Source organism: Anas platyrhynchos, chromosome 18 (genome assembly GCF_047663525.1).
Source record: "Anas platyrhynchos isolate ZD024472 breed Pekin duck chromosome 18, IASCAAS_PekinDuck_T2T, whole genome shotgun sequence".
NCBI classification, from domain to species: Eukaryota; Metazoa; Chordata; class Aves; order Anseriformes; family Anatidae; genus Anas; species Anas platyrhynchos.
In genome coordinates, this window is record NC_092604.1 from 10,323,775 (window position 1) to 10,349,990 (window position 26,216).

Genomic DNA, 26,216 nt, shown 5'->3' on the forward strand with positions numbered 1-26,216 from the left:
GCGGCTTTAAAGAGCTGTGCCTGCTCCTTGGCTTGCTGCGGGGCTGGTGGCAGCCGGGAGAGCCGAGGACACCTGCGGAGATCCTGTACAGCTGGGGAAGATTAGCCTTTTCCACTAGACAAGAGCCATTACCATGTTCCAATATACCATCACTTCCGCTAGGAGAGCCTGCAGATGAGATATCGATTGCGCTGACCCCAGACGAGCCCTTCCCTGGAGCCTGGCAGGGTTTTGGAGCAGCCCCACGGCACGGCACCGCGGGGCGCAGCCCCTGGCGGCTGGCACCCTTGCAGGAGGGCAGGAGCAGAGGGCAAAGATGGGGTGTCCAAAATATCATCCCCCTAAAGCTTCTGCTGGGGAGCTCCCAGGTGGTTTGGGCGCATCCTGCTGCTCCCCCCGGTGCTTTTTCCTGCTGCCGGGTGGCCCTGCAGGAGCCCGACGCTGCTCAGCCTCACTGGGAAGGGGAGATGCTGGGAAGCTCCACAGAGAAACCAGAAAAACGTGGGGATTTGGAGAGCTAACGGTGATTTAAGCGGTGCAGAAATTAAACACGGTGTTGGGTTTGGAGCAACCTGGTGGCAGCACCCGACGGGAAGGGCAGGGGCTTGCTGGCTCTCCTCTATCCCCCTGCTTTAACCCCCAAAAGGCTTGTACCCGCCTCGACCTGGCTTTCCAGCAGCACCAAGCTCTGCTTTCCCTGCCTTTCCTTCCCTCCCCTGCCACCGGGGACCTGGAGCACCCAGGGGAGGTCACAGCCCCGGGACTTCAGCTCCGCCAGCAGAAAGCAGTGGGGATGCAGCATCCCCCCCCCACCTCTCCGCACCCCACAGGGGTCGGACAGGCTCCAGCAGCCCAGAAAACCATTTCTCCCCCTCTCCTGACAGCCCTCCGCTGCTTTCTCCTCCCAAGATGGTAGCTGCCAGTAATAGCAGGGAAAGTAACATCCAAGCTGGGAAAATAACATGTTATTTTCCCAGCGGTGATGTCAGAGCTTGTCACGCTCGCCGGCTCGGCAGCGGGGCGGGCAGGGCACGCCTGGACGTCCCCACGCGGCCACCACCGGGCCTGGCTGTCCCCCTGGGGCTGCAAAAAGCCCTGTCCCCTTTGGGGGGGCAGCTCTGCCATGGGATGGTGTTGTCCTGGCTGGAGACACCGACCCGTGGGCACATCCTAAACCAGGTCCATCCCCATCCTCGGCACATCCCGGGTGCTTGCACGGGGAGGAATTGTTTTTTTTTTTGCCTCTTGGCACCTGTGCGCACGGGGTCCCCACCACGCTGCGCCCCCCGGAGCTGAACTCTCCAGAGGGTTTTTCCCTTTTCAGACAACCCCGAGCCTCATCCCCAAAGACAAAAGCGCCACGAGCAAACCCTGGGAACCGCAAAGCGCACGGGGACGGGGACATCCCCATCACCACCGGGCACCGGGGACACCTCTGCTCCCACAGAGGGGTCCTGCTGGTGCCGAGCCCCCGGCGTCCTTCGGCAGCACTTAACCCACTACAAACCCCACAAAGCCCCCATCGAGGCGTGGAGGACGAGCAAACAAACGAGGCAGGAATAAAGCCGGGCGCTCGAGGAGCGGCCCCAGCGCGTGGCTGGTTTTATTTCCTTCCCCACTTCTCCTCCGGCCGGCCACCTTTTCCATGATTGCGTTTCACTCAGGGGCCCCGTAACAAAGCCATCACCTCGGTGCTGACTCCGGGAGACGAGTTACAATTACAAATTACCACCACAATTAGCGGTGGCTCTTGGAGAAATTGGAAAGGGGAGCGGGAGGCCCACACGCGACTGATTGCTATTCAGCCTGCTTCGCGGTGACCTTGCTCTGAAGACGATGATATTCCTTTAGCCTGGAAACCAGATTAAAAAAAAAAAAAATTAATTGTAAATTAACAGTAATAACACACATTTCCTTTCAATTAATTTAAGCAGAATGAGGGGGGCGTGAAGAGCAGGCGTTTGTTAAGGCCCGTACAGTTTAATTATTTTTTTTTTTTTCTTTCCCATGAGATAATGTAATTAATTTATCTTGGAGGGGTGGGGGGGGCATCGCGGATCGGGGAGAACAAAGCGGTTAACAGGCAATGGAAAAATTAAGAGCCCATTATGTAAATGCAGCATGTTTTACAGCATTTAGCTGGGGGGGGGGGAGGTACCGTGGGGTCTGAGAAGTAAGTAAAATAACGAGGCCGGGTGCTCGGGAAGGCTGTAATTAGGCAGGGCTGGGGCTCGGGGAGGCTGTCAGCATCCCGGCGGTCGGTGGGAGCTCGGGGCAGGGCTGAGTCCTTTGGGGATGGAGGGGGGGACACCGGGAGGAGCCCCCCACACCGACCTCAGCGAGTTGATGTTGATGAAGCCGGTGGCATCGGCGGGCTCGTAGTCCCCTTGCACGTTCATGCTGCGGAGAGAAAAGCGGTGTCACCTCTGTGGGGACGGGGATTTGGGCTGTGCACGGGGATCGCAGGGAGGCTGGAGCTGCACGGCCACGAGCAACCAGGGCACGGCACCATGGGCACGTTCACTGGGTGCCCTGGATCCCCGCTGTAGCCCCAAATGTCCCTCCGGGGTGACGCCTGCCACGCCGTGTCCCCAGCCATCCACCAACCTCGGGGACATCCCCGTGGCCGTCCCGCTCCGGGCAGGGCACCGCAGCCCCAGCACATCCCCTTCCTTCCCCCAAAATCCCAGCCCCGATGGCTTCCCACTGCCCCCCAAACCCCGTCTGCCTTCCCAGAAACTGCAAACCTTAAAGGAGAGGGGGGAGAAAAAAAAAAAAGAAAAAAAAAAAGAAAGAGTTTACAATGATTTTACCTCCCCTGACGGGCTACAGAAAAACCTCTGTGCTTTTATTTTTGCTCATTCGAGTGGTTCTGACCTGCTCTATAATTACGTTACTTTCTACCTACTGTGCAGAGGCATTTCCACACAGCTCTGCCTCTCACAGCTTTCTCTCGGGTTCCTGTGACGCCGTCACTCAAAGGCTTTCAAACCAGCGATGTAGAAATCAAAAAGAAAAGGAAAATGGTTGGAGACGCAGGGAGAATAAGTGCCCCTGCTTTTCTCTCCTCTCTTTTCCCTCAGTCCCACCCCCCTCCATCCTCCTCTTTTTTTTTTCTTCCCTCTTTTTTTTTTTTTTTTTTTTTTTACTTTATTCATTTAATCTCTCCAAGTGAGAGTGCGAAGCATAATGAAGGGTTGGGATGGATTATTAGGAGCTGTTGATTTTGAGGGGGAGGGAAAGGGGGAAAAAAAGCCAGAGAAGAGAAAGAGAGAAGATAATTTGACATTTACTCCGACTGATCTAAACTCATTCGGGTGTATTTATGGCTTATAAAGTGTTTAGAGAGATTGAAAGGGGCTGAGGGAGGGCCGGGGAGGGGGGGAGCGAGCAAGCGAGAGAGAAAACAACGCGAAGAAAAGGGAAAAGCCAGAGGAAAAAAATATATATAAATAATATTGACTCCAAAACACGGCTCGTGCTTGGCTGGGAGGAAACCACGGGATGTCACGGGTGGGTTGGTGGAGAGGTGAGGGATGGGATGGGATGGGATGGGATGGGATGGGATGGGATGGGATGGGATGGGATGGGATGGGATGGGATGGGACCCCCGCAGACCCCGTCCCCACTCACCTCACCAGCTCCTCGTTGTACAGGGAGCACGGGGACGCCCTGCCCAGGATGGAGACGTGGCCCTTGAAGACGGAGAGGCGCACGGTGCCCGCCACCGCCTGCTGCGAGCGCGCGATGCAGTGCCGCAGGAACTCGCCCTCGGGGCTGTGCCAGAAACCTGCGGGCACGAGACAGCCTCAGGGGAAGGGTGGGGAGGTTGGGGGGCTCCCTGGGGACGTGGAGGGTGTCCCCCCAGCAGGCTGGGTCCCGCTAGGAAGCCCTTAGTGGGGGTGTTTAAGGGAAAGGATGGGGTTCTGGAAGAGGGGAATGAGGTGCTGGGATGGGCAATCCCAGGTATCGTCCTGCTCCATCACTGCCCCCCCATGGGGTGCTTCCCCCCACCACCACTTTCAGGGCAATTTGATTTTCCCCTCCCATCGCTGAGCCCTCCTTGGAGCACGGGGTTTGGGGGACACGGGCAAACCACATGGGTGCACATGGGTGCCCGTAGGGAGCTAGCCACCATCCAGTTCTCCACCTAACCCCAACCACAGCAATCAGCCCCCTTCCCGCCCCCCCAGCATCCCAATCTGGGCACTGGGGTGACGCACACACAGTGTCACATCCCCGAAAAAGCCAGCAGGGCAGGCGGTGGCACGGCCACGATTTGAAGCCACTGGGAGCGCACCACGGAGGGGCCGTGGCCCTGCTGCTCCTCCTGGGCACCCTCCTGTCATTAAGAGGGGTAATTAGCCAGGAGCCCTCCAGACCCAGAATAAAACCTGGGAGATGGAGAGGGAGATAGAGGGGGAGAGAGAAAGAGCCCATTCAGCCCCCCCCCCGGCCATCCCCTGCGTTATCTCTCCATCTCCCTGCCTGCACACCGGTGCCCTCTCACCTTTCCTTTCCCAGCTGGGACTGGGGCTGAGCCCATTAAAGAAACAAACCCAGGTTTTGTTGGCTCCCTGTGCCGGCCTCCCCACGAGGAGGTTTTGCAGTATTTGCCATCCTTTGCCCTGCCTCTGCCTGGATAAGGTGACGGGAGGTGGGTGCACGGCTCAGGGCTGGGGATAGATCCGGTGCCACGTGGGCCTGAACGTGCTGGGCACTGGGGTGAGCATCCCACTTCTCACCAGTAAAACCATTCCCAGTGCCCTGAACCCCTCCAGCACAGCCAAATGGTGCAGGGCCCCCTTCCTTGCACACAGACAGCTCCACCGGCCGAGGGAATAAACCCCTCTTCTGGGTAACACACTCCAAATAAAACTCTTCTAACGCCAGGGCTGACGTAGGGCTGCTGCATCCCCGCAGCAGGAAAATAAAAAAAATAAAAAAAATAGGATAAATAAGTCCAAGACATGTTAAAATAATAACCAGCTACTTAAATGCTGGCTCCGGCAGCTCCAGGTGTGGGGAATCCCCCTCCCTCCTCGCCCCCCACCGCCCACAAATTCCCCCCGTGCAGTGATCCATCCTAACGCCTTCCCCGTTTTGTCAGCCCCGTCCTGCCCCAACCATCCCAAAACCACGTTGTGCAGGCAGACAAAGACGTTTTGGTACCCGTGGGACTGACCCTGCCCTCCACAATGGGATCAGTGGGGAAGGTAAACCCCAATCCTCCCGAAATCAGGGGCTGGTGTCCAAAATGAGGTCTCGCAGCATGGCCAGCTTGGGAACCTGGCCACCTGGGGCCGGGAGGGACCTTGCAGCACAGTGGGAAGTCACCGGCGGCACAAAGCCAGGCGCTGCTGCAGCCCCAAAATCAAATGGGATCAGCCTTTAACCGGCACTGATATTAAACAGCAACTGAGGGAAACTCAGCCCACGCACGTGGTTGAGCAGCCCCACATCAAAGCCTCCATGTGCGCCCCAGGAGGAGGGAGAAGTGTGAGATTTCTGTCCCTGTCTGTGGGTCCCCTTGTCCCTTAGTGTCCCCATCACCCCCCGGCCCTGCCGCACTGAGCAGTGCCACTGTGTGGGTGTGCACAGCACAGCCTGGGGAAGGAGTTTTGGGGTGGGTTTTGGTCAGGAGGGGGCTGCCACTGCCCTGAGCCCACTGCCCTGGTGCCAGGGTGCTGGGGGAAAAGGATGGGGGAAGGTTTGGGGAAGGTTTGGCGATGAGCGAGCAGTTTGGGATGAGGGGCAGGAGGCTTGGTGCTACAGCCGGGTGTGCTGCCTGGGCCAGGGTGATGGCACCAGCTCGGGGGGACACCAGGAGCATCCCCCACCAAGGATCCCTCGTGGAAGGTGGCATCACCTCCTGCCAGCAGCCGTGGAGCCCTTTTACCCCAATAACAAGGTGTGGGGACGGGATGCTGTGGATCTCACTAAATCATAGAACCCCAGACCCGTTTGGGTTGGAAGGGACCTTAAAAGACCACCAGGATGAATCCCCCTGCCGTGGGCAGGGACATATCCCACAGGACCACGTGCCCAAAGCCCCATCCATCCTGGCTCTGAACCCTTCCATGGACGGGGCACCCAAAGCATCTTTTGGACACGAGCAAACCCCTCTTTTTTTTTTTTTTCCCCAGGTCTACCTTTGACAGCCACACCTGAATTTTGTCACCCCGTGGGGCACGCTGCGGGGCCTTTACGTACCGTTGTACACCAGCTCGGAGAATTTCAGGGAGAGCCCCTGTTTGATTTTCCGCACCTCCCGGTCCATGGTGAAGGCCTCGATATCTAAATGCGCGTGGTATAGGATCGTCCCCGCTGGGGTCTCATAGATACCTAGCCATTTTTCCAGGCAGGGGGAAAAGCAGAAAAAGAGAGAGAAACGAATGAGACCAAAACTGTCAGCAAATGACAAAAAATAATGACTTGGCTGACAGAAGGAGCTGTGGTCGAGCGCATTCAGTCCCAGCTTGCTGTAAAATGCATCTGTCATTATATTCATGCTGGGGCCGAGACAGTCCACTCCGCACCTTGCGGAGAAAATTTCTAGATTCCCCTCTTTGAAGAGGCACTCTGACGAGGCTAAATGACAGGGTTTGGGAACCGATCCCCCCACCGATCCATGCCCAACGGTCTGCTGCTGAAAACCTGTAATTAAGCGAACGACGCGGGGCACAAGGCGCGGGGAGCGGAGGGCCTGAAATACCCTCCTCTCCCCTCGGCTGCCAAGCCAGCCCCGTTCTGCTGCCGTAAAAAAATGAGGGCCAAGAGAGCAGCACCTTGGCCGGGGCTGGTGAGACCCCCCTCAGCCCCTTCCCACCCGCCCCTGGTTGTGGGGAAGGTGCCGGGTTGGAGGGCGGGGGAATTATTGTGGGGTCGGGGGCAAAAGGCACGGGTAAGGCACGGAGGGAGAGCTGCTGCCTTTGTTCCGGCCACTCGGGGCTTGTGTGCCGTGGAAGGGGTTTAAATCTTGTTTAAATATGATGGAGACCACAAGGGGCTTTTGCAGACACTGCGTGCCCCTGCTCGGGGTGGTTGCAGGGTCACGTCCCTGTGCCCTGCGTGTGGGCACCGTCCCCTCTCCAAATGGGCACCCACACTGGGTGCCCGGTTGCATGGCCCTGGGAATGGCAAAGGGCACCTGCAGGTTTTGCTGGCGTGCACAGGGACAAGGCTGCGTCCCTGAAAAATTAAAAATTCTGAGCTCAGCGATGAGGGAAGTTAGAGGAACGCTGCCTCCAAATCGCCACGTCACCGAGAGCTGCTGCTGGGCAGCCTCAGTGAGCTTCGTGGTGCTGGGACCTGCCACGGGGCACACAGCTCAAACACCAAAATCCCCCGGCCCTTTAGTGAAAGGGCTGGAGGAGAAGAGCCCCCTGCCTTTCCTCAGCACAGCCAGCAGCCCCAGGACCCCCAGGCAGGACGGTGCCCACCCCCACACCACAGCGGGCACAGCTCCTGTTCTGGGGGCTCAAAGCCCCAAGCTGCATTCACCAAACCTCATCCCCACCAGGCTCCTAAAAACTCAGCATCCTCCAGGCACAGGATGGGAACTGACCGACCCCACGGGGGCCAATTCCCTCCTGTTGGACCACGCAGCAATTCCCCAGCCCCATCCCGGGGGCTCCCCAAGGACCCATCCCCACGGGCACAGCCCTGCACAGGGGCTCCAAACCCTGGCTGCGTGACCAAGCCCCCTGCAGACACAACTGACACCCCCTCTCCTTCCCCTTAAGGCTAATTTGGGCTGACCAAAGGTTCCGTTTTGCCTCCTGCCCCTCTTCACCCCCCAAGCTCGCCCCATGGGAGCGGTGACAGCAGCACAGGGCCCGCTGTGCCGGGAGGGGAGGTGACAGCCGAGCTCCCGGAGACACCTCGGGAGTGACACTCGCAGCGTCTCCAAGTGTCTATTTTCATCTCCCCGTGTTTACAGGAAAAAGACAGAGGTGTCAGCCACGCAGGCTGCCGGAGCTGCAATCACCCCGCAATTACCGCTGGGGAAGGGGGGTTTTAGAGGGGGGGCAGCCCCGCAGGCAGCTGCTGCTGCTTAAAATTTGCCAGTTTGTAAGCTCCTGAGCCTTCGCTGCACCGAGCGCGGGTGGCAGCCCGGTGCCGATGCTCGTGGGATGGGACAAGGTGAAGGGGAGGGTGAGGCCACCCAAATTTCTCCCCCCCTAGGGCAAATATTTGCAAAGTGGGTGCAGGATTATGAGAGGAGGGTGTGGGTTCAAGCAGGGCTCGCTGCTGGCCTCCTGCGTCGGCGCCGTGCCTCGTGGCCTCGCTGGGCGCATCGATGGGGAGGAGAGAAAAAAAAAATAAGAAAAGAGGAGAAGCCCCAGCTGAACAGAGCTGGGCTCTTTTGGCACCGGCCCTCCCCTCCTTCCTGCCTCCTCCCCACTGATTTCATTTACTCCACTTAATTAGCCCCCCTCCGGAGTTAAGAAGATAATTTGGTAACGAGGACGGGAACGGGTGCAAGGGGCAGGGAAGGCTGGCACTGCCGCCCTGCCCCATCAGCCCCCGTCCTCCCAGTAAAACAAACACCTCGAAATCCAGTTAACAGGGCTTAAGGGGCTGGCACGGGCAAGCCCGGCGCGCCCCTCGCCCGTTAGTCCTTAACGAATTTCAATTAGGAGCTTAGTAAAAATCAATGCAAATGAATTTCCCCTTCCCAAACCGTGTGGGTTCAGGAGGTGACGGCGAGGAAGGAAGGTGGCCCGGCAGGGCTCGTGGGGACCTCAGCTGTCCCCGTGGCCAGGGGCAGCCCCAGCACCGTGCCCGTGCCTCAGTTTCCCCTGGTGAGCACGGGTCCTTGGGCTAACGGGGTCCCGGTGACCCCGCAGAGCCCCGAGCTGGTGCCACCAGCAGGGTCACCGCGTCCCATGGGATGTTATGGGATTGTCACCCGTGAGCCCAGGCCCTGTCCCTCTTGGTGCTAACACCATCAGGGGGCCGAAATGCTACCAAAAGTGGCTCCTGGCCACCCCCTGCACCCCAAAACCCCCGGGGAGGCAGGTTCCAGTGGCACCCCCCTGCTCCAGCCCCATCCCCACAGGGGCTCCCCTCTCGCTGAGCATCCTGGCCATCGTGGGACACAAGAAGAGCAAATTGGGGGAAAGATCCTACTCAGAGAGAGGGAGGAAAGCCCAGGGCAAAGTCTCATCCCCCCCTCGTTGTCCCCAGAAACCCGGTCCTCGCCCAGCAGGCAGCGCTGCCGCAGAGCCCTCCTGTGCCGGCACGCCAACACGGCAGCGAGCGCTCGGCAATGTCACGCAGGAGACAAACGTGACAGATAAATGGGGTTTGGAGAAATTATTAAATGCTGCAAGGGTCACTAGAGCATGTCAGCGGCTCTTAAAAAAAAAAAAGGAGAATTTGACAAATTACTCAGCATCCTGCATGCAAATGTGCGAGCTGGTGCGTGCGGTTTGGGGGTTGGTTTTGTGTTTTTTCTTGTTGGCTTTTTTTTTTTTTTTTTCCCCTCCTTTCTTTCGGTTTTAATTCAATTCTCCAAACTCTCACCGAGTGATTTGGGGTTTGGTTTCTCACCTTCCGTGGTTGATGCTCCGGCAAGGTGCCCGGTGCCCCGCAGCAGGGGCTGAGCGCCGCCACCGAGCCTTATCAAAATATTTGCTCGTGCCCTGCCACAGAGGGCAAGTTTAAAGAAAGGGAGCCTCTAATTAGGTATTAATGAGATTTAAAACAAAAGAGCAGGGACAAGAAGGGGGAAATGGTGATGAGCTGTCTCGTTACTCCATTCTACCAGGGGCAGCTCGCTGCCTCCGGAGGTTTCCGATGGAGCTGATCCCCAGGGGTGATGGATACTCAGCCACAGCCCCGAGAAGGTAAAAATAAATCAAGGGATCGGCTTCCAAAAATCTTGGTGACTTGTTTGCCTCCCACACTTTGTCCCCGTGTCACACAGCCCCGTAGCAGCACCCTCCCATGCGCTCACCCACCAAGCCCCAAGCGGGGCGGTTTTCCCCCTGTGCCAGGTGCCACCCCCAGCCTTGGGGTCTCTGGTGGCACCGGGACCCCAGGGCTGGCACAAACCATGGCACTGGCAGAGAGGGGACAGCTGCCTTCATAAAAAAACAGTAAGAAATCCTCATAACCTCCAAATCCTGAAGGAAATGCAGCAGATGAGGGCTGCCAGTGAGGCCGGCACCCGAGCACCCCAGCGATGCTGAGCATCCGTGAAGTCCCACCAGCGTTTTCCCGTTTTTTTTTGGCTGCTTTTATGGCTGGGTTGGCACTGGGGGTTGGTGACCACTCACCTCTGGACTTCATCCCCACAAAGCGGTTCTCCACGATGTCGATGCGCCCCACGCCGTGCTTGCCCCTGCGGAGGAGAAGGGCCCGGTGGCGTTGGTAGGGACCCCCAGGTCGGAGAGGTGAAAGGCAGATTGTGATTTTTTTTTTTCCTTTTTGCCTCCTTTTTGCTCTGCCACCCTCCCCTATCCATGTTTGCCATGGGCAGAGCCCCGTGGCAATGGGGCCAGCGGAAAATAAACCGGGCAAGGGGATGGGCACTGGGGACTGGCGATGCTGCAGCTGCGCTCGTGATGGCCAAAATCATTGAAAAACCACTTAATTAACATTTAAAAGGAGAACTACGTGGCAAAGCTCAGGCCCATTCATCTCCGGGGAGGGTAAAGGTGGAGGCACAGAGGAGGGCGCCTGGCACTGGGTGGCACTGGGTGGCACTGGGTGCTCCAGGAGCGCTGCCCTGGCTCCTGGCACAGGTCAGGGTGGTCCTCGACCCCTCAGGGCATGCATGGGGAGCAAAACCCTAAATCCCCCCGTGCTCCCAGCCTCGGCACCAGCGTGGCACAGCGGGGACAGCCCCGGCACCACTGGGAATGTGCCCGCCCGTTTCCACCCCAAACCGGGGACCCCTGGGGCAGGCGATGGGCCGGGGGGCACTCACGCGATGTCGTTCAGGTACATGAAGAGCTCCAGGGCCGAGCGGCGAACGGCCCCGTCCCCGACGTTGGTGACCTTCACGGGGACACCTGCAGAGGGAGGTGGGCAGGATGAGGCTGGCGATGGTGGGATCCCCCCCCCCCGGCATCACCCTGTGTGCGCTAAGGAGACCTGACAGATATGAACCCTAAATAACTTCTTAAAAAGGCATATCCAAGCTGCTGCCCAGAGGGGGGGAGCGAGGGGAGGGGGGCACCCACCTCGGGAGAAAAAGCGAAATAAATAAATAAAAAAAGGCCATAAAAATGTCCCCCCCCACCCCCTACCCCCCTGCCCACCTCCACCCCTCTCTTTCCCTTCTCTTCTCTTTTAGGGCCTGTGAAATTGCAACCAGGCCCTTAACTAATTGAATTTCACGCTCGGCGATTGTCTTAGGGCGCAGCACCTTCTGGCCCACCAGTCCCTGGCGGGGGGCTGACAAACGAGCCACCCGCCGCCGGGGGGGGGCACACGCACGCACACGCACGCACACGCACCCCGTGGCGGGACGCTCCCTGGGAATTCATTAGTGCACCTTTTTAAAAAAAAAAAAAATAAAATTTAAAGGCCCTGGGTGGGATGGAGGAAAGCCGGGGCTGGGGAGGTGGTGGCGGTGACGGTGGTGGTGGTGGTGGGGGGAAAGGCTGAATAGAATAAAAAAAAAAAAGAGGCATTTTCTCGAGCAGTGTGAAATGAGCAATAAATGTATTAGGAAGCTGACAAGGGGGCTGCGGGGCCCACAAAGAAAAGCGGCGCGGAGTTGGAGGCTTAATCTCCCCTCCATCTGCCCTCCTCATTACCATGGGGCGCGCTGGCGGTTGCCAATCCGCGCTCAATGCCTCCCTTCCCAGCCTTTATCACGGGGCGCCCGCGAGAGCCGGGGCTGCTGACGGGCTCTGTCAGCTTCCCCCGGCCTCAACGCCCCCCCCCTCCTCTTCTCCAAGGGTTTATAAACTCGGTTGTAAATTGCTATTAAATGTAAGTTGCGGCAATAATGAACCTTAAGCCGCTTCTCGCCCGGCCCCCCCCCCCTCGGCGCCCTCCCCCTCGCCCCGGCTCTTTCTATTCTCGGCCTTCGCCGGGGCATTGGCCGGGGTCCGCGCGGCGGAGAGCTGACATTGTCGGGGCTGTTGTTGGCGAAAGCTGCTTAGCCTTTAAAATAGTTAATAATTAGATTAAAACTTCAAATAAATTAACTAGGGGCTGAATGGGGAGCTGGGAGGGAAAGGGGAGGGGGGGGGGGGGCTGCGCCTGGTGGGGAGGAGGATGGGGAAGCCGGAGCCAGGCTCCCACCAGCCCTGGGGGATGCGGGGAGGAGGAGGTGGCACCTCGGAGCGAGGGGGTGGCACGGGGACACCCATGGGTGGCGGGGGTGGGGGTCCTGTGTCCCCTTTGCCAGGCTCCAGGGATGGGAAGGGGTGACCCCCCCGTGATGGCAACCCCATGGTTGGCCCACGTCCTGCTGCGACGCTGGCCAGGGCCACCTGCGTGTCCCCAGGGCCACCTGCGTGCCACCCTGCAGGACAGGGCCACCTGCACCCACTGCTCCGGGACGCCCAGGGAGGCATTTCTCTGTCCCAGTGCCCCTGTTGGAGCCCCATGGGACAAGGAGCCACAAGGGACGTGCCCAGGCCCCCCCGTGCCAAACCCCAACGCGCTCCAAGCGCTGCCCCAAGTTGCCGTGCCCCGAGTCGGGGCTCGTCCCACCTCCACCCGAGGGATGCTCCGGGTTCACCAGGGAGCAGGATCCGGCCCTAAAAGAGGAAAAATCACCAAGGGCAGGCTGGGGGGAAGCTCTTACCCTTCTCAAACTCGATCTCCAGCACATCCGGAGTGTCAGGAGAGGTGGCCGGGTCGCAGGTCTTCGTGTAGAGGCCGGGGGGGGCCGGATTCTGCAAGAGGGGGGGAGACAAGGGAAAGTGGGTGCCGTTGGCACAGCCAACATCACCAGCGTCCCCAGACCTCGGCACTCTTCACCCACTGCCCCCCGTCCCCATCCCAAAGCGAGGGGGACGCGGCGAGCGCCGGCACAAAGCAGCACCGGAGCCGGCGGGGGCCCCGGGAACAAAGGGGCCGGAGAAATCAGACAATTTTTCCCCTCAACTTGATCTCATCTTTTTCTTCGACGCCCCCACAGCTGGAGGTGGAATAGCTGCGGAGAAGCAAGTCAGGCAGGGAAAAGTGCGACTTTTTTTCGGTCAGCGCGGAATAAGCCGGGCTGCGGCCCCGCCGCACTGACCGAAAAAACGAATGAGGAGGCCTGACCCCAGCAGGTGCTCTCGTCGCATGGGCTCTTTCACGGTGTCCTCGAGGTTAATACACACGGGGGGAAGATGGAGGAACAAAGCAAAAACCCATTTCAGAGCGCATCAACCTTTATGGATATTTTCCCCCAAGATTTGTCGCCGAAGGAGCATCTTATCTCCGCCAGAGCCGGGCCGCGGGGGTGACGGCAGGGAATTGAAGCACGTTCCAGATGAAGGAGGAAAAAGTAATAATAATGATAATAATAATAATAAAAAGCTTTCCGTCCCGGAAAGCAAATGCTTTGCAATTTAGCGAAGCTAAAGCATCCCTCGTGGCTGCTGCCCCAGCCAGGTGGGCACCAGGCTGTCACGGTCACTGGTGGTGGCACCGCTTCTTGTCCCCTTGTGCCACCAGGGAGGGGACCCCAGCCGTGCCCACACACAGCCTCCGTGCTGGGAAGAGAGGGAAACTGAGGCATGGAGAGACCCAGACACCCGAAATAGGGGAGAAAAGAAAGGAGGCACCAAAGCCAGCTTGTGGCAGCCAGTGACAGCCACACTGAGCCCGAACTGCTCACCCAGCCCCAAAACCCACAGGATTTGGTCAAACTCCGAGGGAACATTTCCAAAGGAAACCCGTCCACCTCCACACCCACCTCCTCGCTCTTCTTTGCTCCAGGTGGCTCATCGGAGCATCCCCATCCCTTTGAGAGGCTCCAGGCCTCTTTCTGCTGCCCCGTTTAACGCCAGGTGAGCCGGAGCATGAAAACCATCCCCAAAACCCCAAGCAGCTTCCCACTCTGGGACCATCCAGCTATGTCCCCGCCACACAAAACACCCCACGTTCAGGCAGCTGGGGGTGGAGTTTCTCCAAATGGAGCCTCTCTGCGTGTTTTACATGGTAATAAATTGGTATTTTCCCCCAACAGGTGAGAGCTGGAGCCCCTGGCACTGGGTCCTGCCTGCGGCCAGCCCTGGGCGCAGCCTCTCCTGCTCACATCTCCTCCCTCCAGAATAAAACTGGATGAGGTAGAAAACAGGTTAAAAACCACCAACAAGAAATAAAATGCAAAAGGACTTGTTTGAAAAAATAAAAATAAAAAATTTTGAGTGGAAAATGAATTTCCCTGCAGAATTTTCACCTAAAATTTAAGACATGAGAAGTGCGTTTTGGGGTGAAAACTCCCCTTTACTTTTGGCTCCAACGAATCCTCGAGCCTGGCCGTTCCCAGCACCCCGTCCTCCTGTCCCAGGAGCGCATCCCGGGGCGCACGGCACTACCTTCCTGCCGTGCCCCCTTGGTGCCCCTTCCTCTCCTTTTTACACAACGCACACGCGCGCGCCTCCCTCGTGCCCCCCAAGCGCGCGCACGCCCGCACAAATTACACGGGCTGCGGATTTCAATTTTACATCAGCTGGCCTCTCCTAGCCCTGATCATACTTATTAACCAGAGAAACCCGCTGGAGATGATGAAAAACTTGGGAGTTCAAAAGGAAGGACGGGGGGGGGGGCGAGAAATGGAAAGTATTAAAAACTCTTTACTAAACATTGGAAGTCAGAGTCAGGTAGTTTCCAATTTTCTAAGCCAACTATGAAAACCCCTATTAGATAAAATAACTAAATAGAAATAAAAGTGACATTTGGCTTGCATTCCATCATTACGGTGCGGGTCTGTCCTCTTTTTATTCTCTCTCCTAAAAGCACAGTTCAAATGACAAATAGTTTGTTGCAGTGTATCAATGCCTCCTATTTATCCCGCCCCGCAGGGGGGCTCGTCCTGCAATGTCATCTTTAAAGGGGAGAGAGGAAAAAAAAAAAAAAAAGGGGGGGGGGGGGAAAAAAGGAAGAGTGTGTGGAAAGAGAGAGAGGGAGGGGGGGAAGAAAGAAGCAAGAAAAACGGGGCAAGAAGAGAAGAAATTGGAAGCAAATGGTCCATGAAGTAAACCATGATGCAGAGCTATCGATGCCGCAAATGGTTTATTCATCCGGCTGATATTGTTGTGCCCGGGACTGAATGAACTCTTTCAGAGTGCCATATGAAGTTAAAGCAAGTAAATTTCTATCTTTCTCCGCATTAGCTGCCTCATTGCCCTTCAATCGGGCCTCACAGAGGCAGAAAATAGCTCAACCATCTGCTTTCAAATCCCTCCCTTTGGCAGCTCTCCGGGCTTTGGGAGGGGACCCTGCCACGCCTGGCACCCCGGCCACCCTCGGCCTGGGCTGGGAAGGGGCTGGAGGTGCCACCACGCTCGGCACAGCCCTGTCCTGGCTCTGGTACGGGGGGAGACCTGTCCCTGACCCGGGGTGTGGGGGAATGGCCCAACATCTCCTAAAGGGACCCCATTTTCTGTGCCGCCTTGGGGCCGAAAGGCAAGGTGCGGGGCGAGAGGTGCGGGGTGCCCACGGGGTGCCCGTGGGGATGGGGGTTCCCAGTGGGGCACTGCAAGGGGAAAGGTGCCCCTCTGGAGAGCACCGAGGAGGGAGCAGGGTGTCAGCCTCACCTTCCTCATCCTCGCATCCCCATGCTCTGGGTGCATGCCTGCCTGGCCAGGAGCACGCTGCGCACCAGGGGTCCCCCTGCAGCTCCGCCGGCCTCTCCCCACGCTAATTAGTGCTGATGGAGAGCTCAAGTGGCCACCGAGCATCGCAGCCACAGGAGCACTGACCCCGCAGGACCACCAGGCTGCAGGCACCCCCATGGGGACCACATCAGGGCTGCCACTTCCAAGCCATTGCTTTACCCCAAATGGAGATGATGGGGAAGCAAAAGGGACCCTGCAGGCTGCAGGCACGGAGTGGGAGCAGCCCGGACGCCTCCACCCACCCCAGTACGAGGTGTGGGGCAGCCCCGCTCTCCACCAGCACCTCGTGTATCTCATTGCTCCCTTATTGCCATCCCGGGACATTTTCCCCTCCGCTGTCATCACCCTGAAACCGTCCCATCCCCGCTGACGCCGGCGGCAATTAACGTGCCGGGAGAGAGGCAGCGGGGCCGGGCGGGTGGCAGGGCCTCCCCCGCCGCACGGGGCCCGCCGTGAAATTGCCAATTAGGCTGCAAACACACGAGACGCCCTCGGCCCTGTAGCTGCCACCCGCCCGTGATCGATTACCTTGGGGTTCTCCAGGATCCCGGCTTCGTAGCTGGAAAGGAAAAAGAGAGAAAAAATCACTGCAGCGCCAGCACCCCGTGCCCAGGGACCTGCCCGCGGCGGGGCCACCCCAAAACGCTGCCACCACCCCATGAGGATAGGTTTTAGGGCTCTTTGGAGCTCTTAGCAGCAACCCTGCAAGGAGCGTTGGGCTTTGGAGAGCCCAGGTGCTGCCACGTGGGACACGGGTGGCTCTGTAGCTATAGGAAGGGAGGTTTTGGGGCCAGCCTTGTCCGGCTCATCGTGGCTCAGGGGGACTCAAGCTCTCTGCTGTGGAGGTGGGAAGGATTGTCCTGGCCTCGCAGGGGGGGATGTGGTGGCCCCAGGCTCCAGGTCCTTGCCCCGCAGGAGCTGCCCGACTGCTCACCTGATGTGCATGAGGTTCTCGTCCATGCTCCAGGGTGTCTGGGGGGTCACAGGCACCGGGATCCCGTGCTTCTGCAGGGAGAAACATTCAGCGAGCCTGTGGGGTGAGCCAGCCTCTGCTACTGGCACAGGACCCGGGGGGCTCAGCCCCAAAATCACAAAGGCTCAACCCCCCAGGCAGTGGCAATGCTCCTGTGCCTCTGACTGCGCCCCATCAGCTCCCCGCTCGATGGGCACATCGGGGACACGGTGCCCCAACCCCACAGCGTGCTGCCAGGAGGGGAACGGCTGCCCCAGCCCCACCACGAGGAGAGATGGAGCCCCAGGGCATCCTTTAACCGAAGTGATGGAGATGTCAGCAATTTGTGCTTTTTTTTTTTCCCCCAGATCCACTCAGACTCGTTCCCCCGGCCGGGCTCCTCAGCGACAGGAGGTGACCTGGGGACACATCTCCAGCACCGCAGGATGCTCTCCAGCCTTCAACAGCACCGATCCTCTGCTGGGAGGGGACAACACCCGTGTCCCCACAGCCTCGTGCCAACACACAGCCTGGCACACATCCCCAAACCCACGCGCCCCAGGCTCACACCGCCCTGGCACAGCGGTGCCCTGCACCAGCTGCCTCCCCGGCGCAGCGCACAGCACCGAGCCCAGCTCCCTAACAAGGTCAGCGGCGCACTCAATTATCCCCTGACATTTCAATGGGGGAAATTGCCTGTGAAGACGAGGTGAGCACGCAGGGGAATTAGCCGGAGAGGTGACGGCAGCGAGCTGCAGCAGCCGGAGCCCTCGGAGACGTCGCCCCGCCGGCAGCACCGCGCTCCTGCTGCACGCGAGCCACGGCTCTGAGGTTGGGATTGGGAATTTGGGGCTGGGTTGGAGGGTTTGGTGCTGAGGATCTGGGATTTGGCTGTGCAGGTGAAGGGCGCTCTGCTGCCCACGGAGCCTCCCGGGAGGGCAGGCAGGGCGCATTTGCACTTCAAATGGCCTCCACGCCACAAGCTCTGACTTGCAGAGAAGGCAAAAAGCAGCTTGCCGGGCGCAACTGCTGCTGCTCTGCTGGTTTCTCCAGGTGAGAGTGGGAAAACACCTCTCCCCGTCCTGTCCTGTGGCCACGCAGAGCTGCATATGCCTCTCACCCCCACAAAAACCCTACCCCAGCAGTGCCCTGGCCGCATGCAGAGGGCAGAGCGAGGGCTGGGGGCACAAACCTCAGCCCCAGCTGGGGACCGACCGCAGCGCAGGTGTGAGCACGGTGCCACGCTGCCATCAGGAGCCTTGTCCCCATCACAAAGGCCTCCTGGTTATTGGCAGAGGCCATTTCACCTTCATTAATTAATGCTGAGCTCCTTTTATCCTGAGGGGCTGTAATCACAGGCTCTCCCCTTTCCATCATTCACATCCAGCTCACCAAGACTCACCGCTGCCTCTGTCGGACCCAAATACCCTCAGGACCAGCCCTGAGCGAGTCCCTCCCCTTCCCACTGCTGCTCCTCCTGGCAGCCTGTGCTCGTGGGGCCATCCCCTTCACACCCTAATTTTCCACGGGAGCACTTCAAGCGGGGTCCTCAGCATCCGGACCCACGAACAAACAGCCAACAAGCCTGGGTGGCTTCGGCAAAACCATGCCACCACCGAGCAGAGAAGGGGCTTCAGGGCACAAGCCCAGCTCCTTCAGCCTCGCCCTGCCCTGTCCAAGGCCGAACACCCGGGGTGCACCCAGGATCTCCACCTCCTCCATCCTCCTGCACCGAGGTGAGCACAGCCAGGCACTGGAAGGATCTGGCCAGGTCTCCCTCCTCCTGCAAGTGAAACAGAAAAAACTCTGCCCCCCCTTTCTATTTTTTTTCTATTTTTTTTTTTTTCAGATGCTGAGCATCAGAGGCCACGAGGTACTGCAAGCCCTCAACCCCAACCTCTTCTCTTTGAGCAGGGCCCCAGCCTATTTCACTTTCCTTTCCCCATCCCCTTTCAAATGAAAAAAAAAAAAAAAAAGAAAAAAGAAAAAGAAACCCACAACAAAACCCAAACCCAAAACACATGTTCCATTTTCCCCGTATAATAAAAACGCCGCGCTCTTAATAACTCCCCTATTTGACAATTTGTTTGGCAACATATGGAAAGCTCTCGTAAACTCGCCCCTCCACCGTACAACAACAGATGGCAAACACAATCCTCAACACGCCGCTCCCGGCGGCCCCGACGTGCTCGGAGGGCTCCTCGCCCCGCGCCGTGGCCCCGCACCTCGCCGTCCCCGCGCCGCCAGGCGAGCCTAGACGGCAGCTATTTAAAAACCCGAAGCAATTTTCTGGTTTCTGCACAGCGCTGCCTTTTTCCCTTTTGATTGATTGAGCCGAGTTGTCAAGCATTTCCATGAAGTCGCGAAAAAAGAAAGGTACCCTGGTGGGCACGTAAAAACCTGATGCAAAACTTCTAATATGTTTTATTGCAACTTGTACTTCAAAAAGGAAGAGACAACAAAGGCGAGCGGATTTGCTTTGTCTGTTATGCAAGTCGCCGAGCTGGGACCCGCGTTTCCTTGGAAAACGGGTTACAATTAGCAGGCAGGTAATTACGGGCTTTTGAGAAAGGAGGGAGGAAGGAGGAAACGCGATAAGGAAGAAAGAAACCCGCCCTAGGAAAGCCCATCACGGTGCCGCAGCCGTGCCAGGCGAGTGTCCTACCTGGGCATAGTCCATCAGCTCGCGGCGCCCGGGGAAGCGCTGGTAGAACTCGGGCAGCCTCCACGGCGCGACGACCTGGTGGCAAGCAGCAGTGTCAGGCTTGCAGCCCCTTCTCCTGTCCCCCTTTCCTTCCCCCGGGCAGCCCCCCAGCTGAAACCAAATCTCCCCACACCAGGGTGGCGTAACCCAAACCCTGACCCCAACGAGGTGCTGGGTGCGAGGGGGGAAACAGGGAGCATCGATCATCCTGCAGCTGCCTGGGTGCTGTTTGCTCAGTGGCCTGGTGGTGTTTGGGGTAAAAATAGGTTGATTGAGGATCTTTATGGCCCCCTCAAGTGCCAAAACGTTGCTTGGTGCAGCTGGCAGCTTGTTAAGGAGAGGCACGGCCGCGCGCATCGGTGTTAAAAGGAAATCCCCCGGGCTGTCTTACCTTGATGCTAGGGCACAGCGCGTAGCAGGTGAGCTCGAAACGAACCTGGTCGTTGCCCTGAAACGCAAATGGAAATGCTGAGGGGTTGCCTGGGAGGGGAGGTGGGTGCCCCACAGCACGTCGTGTCAGTGGGGCACAGGACCCCATCCTGCTCCAGCCCGCCCAGCACCCCCAGGAGGGGATCAGGGCACGGAGGTTGGAGCCAGGAGGAAAGATTGCAGGTTTGGGAAAAGAAACTGCAGGAGCAGTGGGAACAGGCAATAAAAGGGAACATTAAAAACAGGTGACAAAAGGGCAGCTCCTGGCTGTGGCATTGTCCGGGGAGGCTGCTGGTCACTGGGACTGCAGGGGTGTGATGGCACACAGGGGTGCGATGGCACACGGGGGTGCGATTGTACACGGGGGTACGATGGCACACACGCGCACTGCAAGGTGCTGCTGTGCTGCAGTAACAGCTCCCTGTGCAGCCCCACAGAGCCCAGAGGTGCTCCTGCAGCAGGAACAGGAGCCAAACGCCTGCAGCAGAGCGATGGATGCACACCTCGGGGTGCCAGCTCCATCCAACCTGCAGCATGAGCCTCTCCGGGAAGCATCTCCCAGCGTGAAGCACCCCGAGCTGGGCAGGGCGTTTATCCTCAAGCACAAAACCTCTCTGACACCACCCCAGGCAGATCTGGGCACTGGTGCCAGCAGGAGCAGAGCTCCCATGGGCTGATCCCTGAGAGCTGAGCCCCAAGGTCTGGCCCGACCCAAACGCTCCAGGGAGCCTACAAAACCCACATCTGAGTATTTCTGCGCACGCCTTAGAGGGGAGATGAGGATGGGAGGAAGAAGTCAGTGGCCAGGAGGCTCGTAATTAACTAGCTCCAAACCTCCCGTTATCTTAATTAGCCCAGGCTGGTGGGGCACTGCTAATGAGGGCAGGATGGTGGGAAGGGGCGAGCCTGGGGGTGATGAGCCCTTCCAGGGGAATAGGGCTCACCAAAACCAATTTCCACCAGCACCAAGGGGCGCAAGGACCCGCTCCCTCCTCTTGGCCCCGGCCCGAAGGATGCATTTACGGCCGGGCTGCCGAATCCCCGAGGACTATTACACAGAGGCGAGGGGAGCCACCGAAGCACTCATTTCCCTTACAGGCCCCAAACAAGTCCATCTGCTCCGGCAGCGGGGACACCGCAGATGGCCCACTTTTAAGGCGCTGCGGGCTCAGCCGGGTCGAGTTACCCCCGGTGCTGCCTGCGCCCGCGGCTCTAATGGCTCGGGGAGCCTGCAGAGCCCGGGGAGCAGCCCCCGGGGAGCCCGGTGCTGGTGATGCCCAGGGGTGCAGGGGAGGTGGCAGCATCGGGGTGGGTTCAGCCTCGAGCGGGCGTTTTCACGAGGAGGGCGCTGGGCAAGGGTGAGGGGAGAGGAGAAGGACGCAGGGGAAGGAACAAGAGTTATTTTGGCCAAGGAGCAATCTAGCCCCAAAGTAAGCATGCATCCAGGCTGTCCCTTATCTAATGACCCCCTCCTTGCAGGGCATTGTGCCCTTTGGCTGTCCCCACTCTGGTGTCCCCCTCCTTGCAGGGCTTCTCCAGCATCACTGGGGACCCCCAGTCCCAGTCCCCTTTCCACCAAGACCCTACGGGTGGGTCAGGACGGGATGGGTACGTGTTAGGGCCCTGCAGGATGGGGAGGAGGGGGGGATCCAGCCCCCCCTGGGTGCCTGCACAGCACCCCAGGGCCCTGCAGAGCAGCCACGTGGGTGGCACCTGGTGACGGTGCCACCCTGAGCGTCCCTGCAGGGGATGGAGGTGCTGGGGGGGGGTCTCCTGCTCTGGCTGTTCCTGGGGAAATGTGACACGGTCCTGTGCGTCCCCCCCGTCCCCAGGATAAGGGATGGGAAGCGGTGGGGTGGCTGGTGAGGGGGGGGCACCTTTGCTCGAATGAATCCGGGAGGGGCCCAGCAGCGAGCTGCCCGTCTCCAGAGCAGGCGCTGCGCCCCGAGCATCCTTCCCACGGTCTCTGGCTGCCTCTAGTGGCAAAATCTCCTCCCTGCTGCCCGCCACGGCCTCGGGGACGGCTGGAGACAGCCGGGGAGGGCTCAGGGATTGCCCCAACCTCTCTGGGGACAGGGGGGTCCTGTGCCCCCCACCCAGCGTCATGGGGCACCCCCAAACGCGCAGCGCGGTGCTGGGTCCCCCCCTTGCAGCCTCCTCTCCTGCCCAGCCCGTGGCCAGGGCAGTTTTTAAAAGCTGCTGTTGAAAGGGGTTCGGTGTTGAAAAATAGGGATTTCTGACCTGCTGGGGACCCCGGCTTGCAACACCAACCTTCCCGCACGCCGCCAGGCTGAGGGAACCGAAATTGGGCAGGGAAAACCCAGAAGGAAGTGTCGCAACGGGGCTGAGCTCTGCAATCCCCCCCCCGGCACCCCCATAGAACCCACATCTGGGTGCCCCCAGCACCCCACAGCCCCCAAATCCCCTCACCTTGCCCGTGGCCCCGTGGGCGACGTGCTGGGCTCCCTCCTTCTGGGCGACCTCCACCAGCCCTTGGGCGATGCAGGGCCGTGCCAGCGCGGTGCCCAGCAGGTAGCGGTCCTCGTACACGGCGTTGGCCTGCACCGCCGGCCAGATGAACTCCTCCACGAACTCCCTGCACACGTCCTCGATGTAAACCTGCAGGGACGGAGGGAGCCCAGATTTTGGGAGCAAAGCCACGAGGATCCGGCAACCTCCGGGGATTTCAGGTGGCACCCCCAAAGGGTCCCTTTTCCTCCCGTCCTAGGTGCTGCTAAAAGGGTTTTTCTGCAAAACCTCTGGGAAAGGGGCTGCTCGCTGCGGTGTTAGCACCGTGCCTGCACTGATCAGGGGGTGCAGGGGGGGCTCAGAGCCCCCGGTTGGAGGGATGCTGTTACCTTCTTGGCCCCCAGTGCCAGCGCTTTCTTTCGGGCTGCCTCGAAGTCTTCCTTCTGCCCAATGTTGGCCTGAAGGAGGGGAAAAGAATTAGTTTGAAAGCTTGCACAAAACTTAACGCGTGCCCAGGCTGCGTGGAACATCCCCTGCAGCACCACAGAAGCCGCACTGGCCAGACTCAGAGCCATCCAGGATGGGTCCCCCCCCGGTCAAGGCGGTGATTTGGGGCCGTGCCAACCCCTTGGCTCTGCCCCCATGTGCTGCCCTCGTTAGCAAAGGGTCATTAGGCAGCAGGGACAGGCTGTGCCCCACGGGGCTGGGAAGCTCAGCAGAGCAGCAGCAGGGCCACCAGCACGCCGTGCACCCGCAGGGAGCTGTCATTGTCACCCACCCCCTGCCCCCAGCACCCAGGGTCTCACCAGGTAGGCGACCACGTCGTAGCCCTGCTCCTTCAGCCACACCAGGATGCAGGAGGTGTCCAGGCCCCCGCTGTAGGCGAGGACGATGGTGCCCTTGGGCTGAGCCATGGTGCTGCGAGGCAAGGGGAAAGGGGTTTGCGTTGTGCTGCCCAGCGGAGGCTCTCCATCCATCCTCTGGTTTGCTCCAGAGGTCCTCAGAGGGACGATATTCCCAAATCCTGCCCCGAAGGGGAGGCTGATCTTGCTTGGCACAGGGGTGAAACCTTCCCCAGTGTCCCCTGAACCGGCCCTGGAGCTGTCACGGTCCAGCTGGGAGCAGAGGGATGGGATATTCCAGCCAACACAAACATTACCCAGGGGATGAATAACCAGGAGGCGAGGAGAGGAGCTCCCCGTGCGTTCAACACGCAGGTTCCAGCAGCTGCTTTGGACAGAGGAGGAGCCCTTCGTGCTGCAGCCCTTGCTGGGACGAGCTCCCCGAATAAAACAAGGGCTCCCAGTGATGCTCAGCCTTGTTTCAGCCTGGGGGAAGCGAGCTGCAGGCAGCACGGGATGGGGCTCACCATGGCACGGGGGTACCGGGAGCCCCCCGGGGCTGCAAGGAGAAAGGATGAGGGCGAAAAAGGAGCTGCAGCACCCTGCCCACAGCCCAGGCTGTGTCTCCTGGGAAAGGGTGGGCACCCTGCCTGTGTGCTGGCTGGCACAGCACCCGCTGAGCACCCGGGGCACCCCGCAGCAGGCAGACACCCCCGGGGCCGCCCCGTGCCTCCCTTTGCTCCGAGGAGCTGCGGTGGCAGCCCCACGACCTGGGGGAGCCTGGCTCAGGCAAGGAGGAGACGGCGGTGACCCGGCACATCCTGGGCACGTGAGCAGCACCCCCGGCTGCCCAGCTCAGCCCCGGTCCAAAGTCTAATTAATTGTTATTGGGAGTTTGTCCTAATTGCGCTGCCAGGGTGAAAGCTCTGCACGGGGATTCGGTGCCCCTCACCTTTTGGCTGAGGACATCGGGGACTTCAGCCAGCAACGGGAGATGGGAAAAGATTCAGCACCCTCAGCTTGGGGGGGGTCAGAGTTGTGCAGGGGGGGATTTTGGGGGCCCCAGTGGCTCTGCTGGATGTGGGAAGGGGCCGGGGCTGTCCCCGAGGCAGGCTGTGAATGCGGGGCCCCGCAGAGGCGATGCCAGCTGACCCTTGGCCGGGAAGGCAGACGGCAGAGCCGGCCAGATCCCATCCCCAGCAGCTTTCGTGCTCCTGCCAAGTCAGCACAATCCTGCTTTTACAAGGGGGGAGCGCCCTGTGCCTGGCTGCCCCCAGCACACCGCTCCTGGGGGGCTGCGCGTCCCCACGGCGCATCCCCATTGCGCCAAACGGAGCAATGCTCGGAGCCAGCCCAGCTCCCCGGTGCAGGATCTGGCCTCACGGAGGAGCAGGGATGTTTGACAGCCCCGTAACCACCCCACAACCATTTAATTCGGCTCCCGAAGCCTGCCTGTGCCCCTCAGGCTGCCCCCGTGCAGGCACCACCCAGCCTTGTGCAACCGGCGTTTCCATGAGCCCTGGGCGGCTGGGTGTGGGCAGAGCTGGGTCCGTGCCCAGCACACCCCGGCTCTGCCTTTCCCTTCCTCACCAGGGCATTTACAGGAAAGGCAAATTGCCCTTCCCGAAAGGGGCCAGCCAAAGCACAACGCTGTGCTCAGGCAAACAGCCCCCTGCATCCCCAAAACTCATCCCCTCTGCAGCCTTTGGCATCGCCCAGGGATCCGGGCACCTCGCCTCGCCCCCAGGGACACATCCTGGAGCATGGGGCCACCCACAGCTGCGGCCCCATAAACACGACTCTGTGCCCACGAGGAAGGGAAAGCCTCAAAAATACAGGATAGGAAATCAAAGCAAACAGAGCTGGGCGAAGTGGAACGTTTCGGGGCTTTCTCAGCCCTGCTCATTGTGCTGCAGCCGTTTCCTTGTGAGTTAGGGCACGCTTTGTGCCAGAGCGGCTGTTGGCTCTGCCCCACAGGAATACCGAGCTGGCCTGTTTAAAACCAGGAAAAAATAAAAAGGCAGCAAGGTTGGAATAAAAAGCTTGAGTCTCTGGCAAGGAGAGGAACTGCCTTCCCCAGGCAGGAGGGCAGAGCAGCCCTGGTGCTGTCGTGGCTGGGACAAGCAGGCTGCAGGGACGTGCTGCTGGCATTGGGATCAGCCTCGGCATCGCAGGATCCCCGTCCTGACCCCACAAACAGAGCTTGAGGGCATTGGGGTGCTGCCAGCCGGGGTCCCAGCTCCTCTCCCTGGGGGTGGCCAAGCTGGGGCCGCTGTCAGGGTGGTGGGGATCACCCCGGGACTGAGCTAGAAGGGGTTTGGGAGCAGCCTGCACCCCTTTTAGTGATAGGAAGGGGCTGGGACCCCCCTGCCTGGTTAATTTGGGGACCAGCCAGCTCTTGTCCAGCACCACGGTGGCAGGAACCTGAGGCTGGGTGAAGAGGGGACAGCGAGGGGCAGGGGACGTGTCCCACCCAGCAAAGGGCCCCTTTTCCCTTCCGCCCCCCACGCCAAGCCCACACTCACCCCCTCCGCAGGACGTGGGAGGCTGGCTGCCCCGGCTGCGTGTCCATCCTCCTCCTCCTCCTCTTCCTCCTCCCTTATAGCCCAGCCGTGGGCAGGCGGAGCTGCCGCAGGACTGTCCCCTCCGTGGGCACCATCCCCAGGCGAGGCCCGGCCCTCAGCCTGCCCGGGGCAAAACGGGGCAGGAGGGGGGAGAACTGGTACCCCCAGCCCCACAGGACGCAGGATTTTGCCCCGTGCTGGCTCTCTGCGCAGCTCAAGGGGCTGTCACCGCTGTCCCCCTGCTCCTCCTCAGCATCCATGCAGCACCAGGGGGGTCTCCCCAAGGCCCCACGGCAGCAGAAAGCAGCTTGGTGGAGGAAGGACGAATTTCTTGGAAACCTCTGGAAATGGAGAGGTGCAGCTCCCACGGAGCCCGGGGGCCAGGAGTGGGCAGGAGGGGAGGGGGCAGAGGGGCTGCGCTCAGGACAAAGCCAAGTTTTCCTTGCAGGCACG

General features: G+C 59.7%; 1 protein-coding gene across 1 annotated transcript; it reads right to left on the reverse strand.

The window, feature by feature from the left end:
* Nucleotides 1–1,560: 1,560 nt before the first annotated feature.
* On the reverse strand, nt 1,561–25,876 carry ASS1 (argininosuccinate synthase 1). Its single transcript, XM_027470806.3, has 15 exons — nt 25,725–25,876; nt 23,164–23,275; nt 22,747–22,815; nt 22,319–22,507; nt 19,851–19,907; nt 19,421–19,495; nt 16,738–16,808; nt 16,332–16,362; nt 12,776–12,866; nt 10,940–11,024; nt 10,287–10,351; nt 6,214–6,345; nt 3,634–3,790; nt 2,335–2,400; nt 1,561–1,852 (listed from the first exon to the last, which is right to left on the reverse strand). Exons 1-15 carry the CDS (start codon nt 25,769–25,771, stop codon nt 1,798–1,800), a joined length of 1,302 nt encoding a protein of 433 aa, XP_027326607.3. The 5' UTR covers nt 25,772–25,876; the 3' UTR covers nt 1,561–1,797.
* Between the last annotated feature and the right edge of the window lie 340 nt (nt 25,877–26,216).

Coding starts and splice junctions, on each gene's coding strand:
- ASS1 (XM_027470806.3), bottom strand. CDS start 25,771: ATGGACACGCAGCCGGGGCAGCCAGCCTCCCACGTCCTGCGGAGGGG. Junction 6,346..10,286: donor TGTGGGGATGAAGTCCAGAG/GTGAGTGGTCAC, acceptor AAAAATGGCTAG/GTATCTATGAGACCCCAGCG. Junction 2,401..3,633: donor TACAACGAGGAGCTGGTGAG/GTGAGTGGGGAC, acceptor TTCTCTCCGCAG/CATGAACGTGCAAGGGGACT.